General features: G+C 28.5%; 2 protein-coding genes across 2 annotated transcripts in view; one reads left to right on the top strand and one right to left on the bottom strand.

Annotated features, from left to right (window-relative positions):
- LOC115242509 (acyl-CoA Delta(11) desaturase-like) overlaps positions 1–5088 on the bottom strand; it is a 9422-nt gene extending 4334 nt beyond the window's left edge. Inside the window, exons 1-3 of the mRNA XM_029818875.1 lie at positions 5072–5088; positions 2964–3047; positions 1709–1988 (exon numbers count right to left, since the gene is read on the bottom strand). Of these exons, the coding sequence (XP_029674735.1) occupies positions 1709–1970 (262 nt within the window). The 5' untranslated portion in view covers positions 1971–1988; positions 2964–3047; positions 5072–5088. The remainder of the gene's footprint in view (positions 1–1708; positions 1989–2963; positions 3048–5071) is intronic.
- Positions 5089–6494: 1406 nt separating this feature from the next.
- Positions 6495–7335, top strand: part of LOC115242497 (glutamate receptor ionotropic, delta-2-like) — a 7034-nt gene continuing 6193 nt past the window's right edge. Inside the window, exons 1-2 of the mRNA XM_029818815.1 lie at positions 6495–6669; positions 7043–7227. Of these exons, the coding sequence (XP_029674675.1) occupies positions 6495–6669; positions 7043–7227 (360 nt within the window). The remainder of the gene's footprint in view (positions 6670–7042; positions 7228–7335) is intronic.

Raw genomic sequence — 7335 nt, 5'->3', positions numbered from 1 at the left:
TATATTTAATAAATTTAAAAAATATTTATAAAAATAAAGGTTGTAAAATTAATTATGATTAAATTAGTATAAAAATTTGATGAGTAATAAGGAATTTAAAAAAAATAGATTTTTAAAATTTATTAAAGGAATTAGGCAAAAATTTTATTATAATTATTATTTAGTAAAGGTTAAGTTCACCTGTTTAATAAAAACATGGTTTTATGATTATATTTTAAGATTTATTCTGCTCAATGATAATAGATTAATTATTAAATAGCCGCAGTATTTTGATTGTGCAAAAGTAGCATAATCAATTGTCTTTTAATTAAAGACTGGAATGAAGGAATGAATGAAATTTGAACTGTCTATAATAAAAAATTTAAATTTATATTTTAAGTTAAAATGCTTAAATGAAATTATGGGACGAGAAGACCCTATAGAATTTTACATAAATTTTTAAATAATTATATGAGTAAAAAATTAAATTTAAAATTATATTTTATTAGGAGGATAATTAAATTAATTTAACTTTTGTTAATTAATAATATTATATGTAGATTCTGCGGCTTAATATCTCTGTGGCAGATACCCAACGAGTGGATGTACGCCAACGAACGGAACAGTTGATACATATATAGCTGCAAAAAAAAAATCAAAGCTTATCTTCATCTCTTTTATACTATATACTATATATATACAATATGTTATGACATAAGTTTACAAAATTTTTTTCTGTTCGACTATTAAAATTTTACATGATTTGAGTTAAGATCGGTGTAAGCCAGATCGGTTTCTATCTATAATATATGAAAATAATTTTGTACGAAAGGACTAATTATTTTAAATAATTTTTTTATTTAAATTAATGAATAAAGTTAAAAATTTAAATTATTTATTTATTAAGTTTAATTTATTTTAAAAAAAATTAAATAATTATTATTATTATTATAAAAATATAAATAGTAAAAATTGATAAATATTAATTAATATATAAAATTAAAATTACTTTGGCAGATAAGTGTATTAAGTTTAGAATTTAATTAATATATATATAAAATATTAAAAATATATAAGTAATAATTTTATATGAGTTTTATCAGTATATTAAATTAAATATATTAAATTTATTAATTTTATTAATTATATTATTAGTAGGAGTTGCATTTTTAACTTTGTTAGAGCGTAAAATTTTAGGATATGTACAAATGCGAAAAGGTCCTAATAAGGTTAGAATTATTGGAATATTTAATTTATAAATTATGATAATTTTACAGAAGATAAATTATTTTTATTAAAAATAATTTGTTTATCACTCTTAACTAAATGCAAAATGCAATAAGCTTATTACACGAAATCCGAAAAACGAAGTATATTCGTAAGTTCCTTTTTCACGCACTTTAATCTAACTGAATAGTCCGTGTGTCAAAAAAATTATGTTTTACTACTACTCGCACGATATATATATATAGAATGTCCCCAAAACAGAGCGCGCACGCATGAGCTATTATTTCTCTGAAATTTACATTCAACGGATACGATCATATTCTACAATGTACATTAGATTAATATGTGAAACCTTTACATATATTTATATAAAAAAGTATTTTAAAAAATAATTAATTTCATTTAAAAAAAAAACAAATTTTATTTTTTTTATTTAAATATTTTTTCCCGCAAGTTAAAAACTCGTATTAATGAAGTTTGCAATTTTTCAAAGAATACTCACTCCAAATGGTTGTCCTGACATCTTCGAACCATTTAAAAGTGTAACAGAAATACAACATGCTCATGTGAAGAAGAATAATGGATACGACATTCCACCACTTTAACTCCGTCTTGAACTTGAACAATCCTTCAGACTTTATACGTGTTTCGTTTTGATTCTGCATACCATTTTCATCATCCGTCGTGGTGACTGAAGATTTCTCTTTTTGAAAATCTTCCTTTGCGTGCATTTCAAGACTCGTGCTTATGATATTGGGTGCCATTTCCGTTTATAAAAATCACTAAACCGATAATTCAAAATATTATTTTTATATTACCAATAAGAAGTAGATTGTTACTTCCTTTTTAGAAATTGGTTACAAATTAAAATTTGCTTATTCGAATTAACAAATGATACAGTTTAGTGCATAATTAAAAAAAAAATTAAATGTTGAATAACAATAATATTGTAGAGGGCTAATAGAAGCCGTGCGCAAGATAGAGGACGCAAAATAAATCTAAAGATTAAAATTAATAATTCAATATATAAACGTTTCGGTCCATCTTCTGGCCATCTTCAGTATAGATATAAAATGTCAAAAGTTGTCCATGAGTTACATATAAAAGAAAAGGTTAAAAGTCGTCAAACTCGGAGTTTAACCTTACGTCTATTATGCGCTCCACATCCTCAAGTGAAGCTTAATAATAGACGTAAGGTTAAACTCCGAATTTGACGACTCTTGACTTTTTCTTTTATATGTGACTCATGGACAACTTTTGACATTTTTATATCTATACTGAAGATGGCCAGAAGATGGACCGAAACGTATATATATTGAATTATTAATTTTAATCTTTAGATTCATTTTGCGTCCTCTATCTTGCGCACGGCTCCTATTAGCCCTCTACAATATTATTGTTATTTAACATTGTGAGCCTTCAGGATTATTATTAAATGTTGAAATTTGTCTTTTACTATTCTGCCTGTTTTCTTGATATTGTACTATTATATTATAAACTATAATAAAGATTCATTCTTGATATATGTATAAAAAATGGCTTTGTTTAATCACAGTTATAAGTAATCATTAGTTATAAAATTCGTTATTTTATTATTACAATACATGATTAAAGACTTAAATATCATTAAATTAAACCCATTCTATAAGCTTCTATAGCAATTTGTACAAAATGTTTATATAACAATGAGCGCATAGTTTAGAAAGACGTCTTTTGAAAAAATTATATTGATTTATATGAAACATTTTAGCTCGTACCTAAAAATTTTTCTTGACATCCAATGGTGCTTGTTACTCACAGGTTTGAATCACATAACTGCATCGTTTTTTCGAGTTGCATTACTGTGCGCATTTACAAATTGCATTGTCAGCACATTGCTTCATTTAAAACATTCGATATGACTTAATACGCGAATATTGCAACAAATGCAACAAAGCAAATATACATTATTTAAATATTTGAGCCTGTCAAGTTCTATATCTACGCCTCTGGTTGAGATGAGAAGTTAATTTTTGTATGTTTAATACATCTACAACTTAAGCCTATCGCACAATGCAAAGGTACAGGCAATAGGAACAGGGAATAAGACAAGCAACAGAAATAACCACATTTTAACTTACCAGAAACTGTGTATCAATGCACAATGGAATATAGAATAGACAATAAGAAATCCAACGGGTCGGAAATTTTACTCGTATTGCCTATTCCATATTCCATTGTGCATTGATACACAATTCCTGGTAAGTTGAAATGTGGTTATTTCTGTTGCTTGTGTTATTGCCTATACCTTTGTATTGTGCGATAGGCTTTAAACTACACACAAATTTCATTGCATTATTTTCCTTCGTTTAACAAAAAAAAAATTTTTTCGAAAAACTTTAACGCCCTGTATCTTGGAAACGAATAGAAATGGCTTTTCAAGGTAAGTGTCACACACACACACACACACACACACACACACACACACACACACACACACACACACACACACACGCACACACACACACACACAAACATGCACATACACACATAGTATCTAAATTATGTAATCATTGTGATTAATAATTGTGAAATCTGAAATATCCTGGCAAAACTAAGCAGCAAATACATCTATTAAAAATAAATAAAATTGTGTAATTAATCTTCATCAATGGTGAGGAACACATACACACACACAGAGTAAATGAAATTCTAAATAAATTAAGATTCCCTTAATTCTCATTAAGCACATTTTATATAATGTTCAATTTAACAGAAAATTTTACGCAAATTCTCTAACAATAAATCGTAAATATAATCGTTCTTTAAACCAAAGTAAAATATGAAAAAAACTTGACTTGCTCGAATCCATAAATAATAGTTGACTTCATTTTAGTTTGAATTCATTCCATATCATTTCTATCTTTCTATTTCTTATTTTTTCCTTTTCGGATTACGTTAATGGCAAATAATAATTATTATTCACGCAACTAATTCACTAATGGATAAAGGTCTATCCTGATTTCTATCTTTGAAGACTACGAATCAAAATGACATTCTAAAAAAAAATTAATTCTTAGTATGTGATCGATCGTCATTAATGATTCTATCTTTTGTTAGGATCTAAATGATAAACCGTGCAAATAATTTGTGGCAATACTGATCAATCAGTTATTAAAACATCAGAGAATTCGTACGTTTTAAAAAGAGAACTTAAAACTAGAAAATATCGCGTATTTATTATAATAAAAATTCTTAGCTACTTAATGTACAACTCGTTAGTAATACGTAATAGTTTTATATTAATAATAAGATACAAAGCTGCAAAAATTTATTTATAAAATTTTTCTATATTTGTGTATTTGTGTGTGTATTTACAAGCTTATTGTAAATTCAATAATTTCATAAAAACAGCCTTTTCATAAAATAGCAAATTTTTATAAGAGGTAATATTTTATAAAAAATCTAAATCTTTTTTAAGAAAAGGTTTCATTTTTTTAAAGAAAAAGACTAAATTTTTTTGAAAAAAGATCTTGTAATATACAAATATATGTAAATATATTACTGATTACTATCATAGAATATTTTTATTCTTATTATAATAACAGCAATAGGCTCAGAGTATTAACAATACTAAGTGAGAAAACTGGTAAATAAGAGCCAAAGCGAGGTTATTGGTGCGCAAAGTTTTTGTTGTTAAATTTCAGTGACAAGTATGCATTAAAAATATACGGACATGTTTCGGACCGTCTTTTGAGCATTAATAACAAAATATAAAAATCAATTTCGTATTAAAAACTTTAATCCACACAATACTGGTTGCTACAATCTAAATTCTAAATTGCAATCGATAAATGACAATAAGTGATACTGAGAAATAACTCACCAAAACCCAATTAGAGTCCGTGCAAGTTGATCGACAACATGTGTATGTCCGTCGATGATCCACTATGTACTGGATCCAAAAGCGATCCGAAACGTACATTTATAATACATATTTGTCCTTGACATTTCATTTGATGAATATTCATTTGATAAAGTTTGCGCATCGCAAACTATTAACGTACACGTGACTGTCACGATTTATACGGATAAGGCACTCTTTTTTTCTCTCTCTTATATGATTGAGATCTTCGTGAACCTTATCGAGGAGCCAGAGAAGAAACTCCTGAGCGTCATTACTGCAGATTACCGCGATACTGACTCGCTCTTGAACGCGGTGCTCATCTCCGGATCGTATTGACAGCTCCAGATGGCCTTGAGCAGCAGCGCTAGCTGCTCGGTGATCTCGCCCCTGGTGCCGTACTTCTTCGAGTTGAGCTTGTTGCGACGCGAGAGATCGATCTTGTATTGATCGAGGACGAAGTACTCGGCGAGGATGTCCATGTGCAAGAGGCACTGCAGCTTAACCTAACCACGTCTTTGCTAGTTTCCGCACTTAGGCCTGATTGTACGAATGTTATTTTGACTTAGAGCAAGACTTAAAACGTTTGGCTTTTGGCAATAACCAATGTTATTTGACTTTAAGCAAGACTTAAAACTTTTGGTTTTTGGCAATAACCAATGTTATTTGGCTTTAAACTATAAGTTAATTAACAATTAAATTATAGTCTAAAGAATTTATAGTCCGAAGTCTAAAAGCCTAAAGCCAAATAATGTTGGTTTTTGCCAAAAATCAAAAGTTTTAAGTTTCGTTTAAAGCCAAAAGAATATTGGTGCAACCGGGCTTTAGTATTGTTTATTTTTACTATTTCACATAGTAATATATAACATATTAATATATTAATATATAACACTATATAAACCAATCCTATAGAGTTTCCAAAAAAATAAAAAGATAATTTATACAGATTAAGGGATTAAGAAGACTACGTCTGATGCTCGATCACAGGAGTGATGCGCACGAAATCGTGATTTATTTTTGCTTTTTCCATCATTATAGCAATTAACGTCAAGTTTCTTCTTTCTCGTTGTCAAAAATTCATCATCTTGTTGACCTTTGTACGTCGACACGGCATTCGGATGATGAATTAAAAATTTGACGAGTCTCGACGAGCGATGGCACATCACGATTGTTATACTTAACTTTTATATTCTTGAAATCGTTTGTGATCAGTAACAAAATTAACCATCCAAATAGCATACAGCCAAATTTAATTAAAATTGCTTAAATATTGCATTATTCAGGTTCAATATAATATCGTGTATTATCATTTTTTCATTTATTAAAGTCAGTGCGCGATAAAGAAGAAACTTTCAATCCATTTCAAATAAAATGATATTCTTATTAATTTTTTCAGATTTAAAGAATGTTGCCGATTGTGCTCAAAGAAGCAAAGTTTATTCTATTGATATTAATGGTGAGCCACATTGTCGCAAAACCTTGCATTTTTATATCACCATTGACACTACAATTGGTATTAGAATACGCGAAATGGCGATCTTGGGACCAAGTGGTTCTTTTTGATAATATCAGCTCTTTTAGTAAGTATTTTTGGCTTATTGTTAGTAAATTTTGAAGAGAAAGAAAACGGTATCTTTTCTACAAATTTACATCCCTGGATTTATTTTTATCTCTAGCAAGCGAGAAATAGATCGGATATCTTATGATCGGATTTCTTATCTCTCTTAACAAATTAATAATTAACGTGTAGCATGTTAAAATTTAAAAATTAATTTAAACAAGATGTTATTAAAAAGATACTTTGCATGAAAGAAATTTTTCAATAAAAAAATGTCCCCTCCTCCGCTATATTTTTTAAAAAGAATCCGTAGTTGGATGCAGAAGCATTCGAATCGTATTATCAGTTAAATATCGGCAATAAGAATAGATTTAATTAACTACGAGCGAATGTAGATTGTGCCCTTAGTTATGTCCGGCCGTTGATCGAGTGCTTTGGTGAAAAGGGCATCAGCGTGTCCCTACAATCAGCAACAAACCCAAATATACCGGATGCTCTTACGGTTCCAACGCACCGCATTGGCTCCATCGTATTCTTGGACGGACTCAATCTGACATCATCTGATAATATTATTCAAATGGTATGTCTTTAATATTTATACATATATCTAAGAATAGTCGAAAACGTATACATTTCAAGATGAATTAAATAAATATACATTTAAAACTCATTTTGTTCTATATATATA

This window comes from Formica exsecta, unplaced genomic scaffold (assembly GCF_003651465.1).
Source record: "Formica exsecta isolate Colony F162 unplaced genomic scaffold, ASM365146v1 scaffold60, whole genome shotgun sequence".
NCBI classification, from domain to species: domain Eukaryota; kingdom Metazoa; phylum Arthropoda; class Insecta; order Hymenoptera; family Formicidae; genus Formica; species Formica exsecta.
This window is presented reverse-complemented; position numbering and strand designations above follow the sequence as displayed.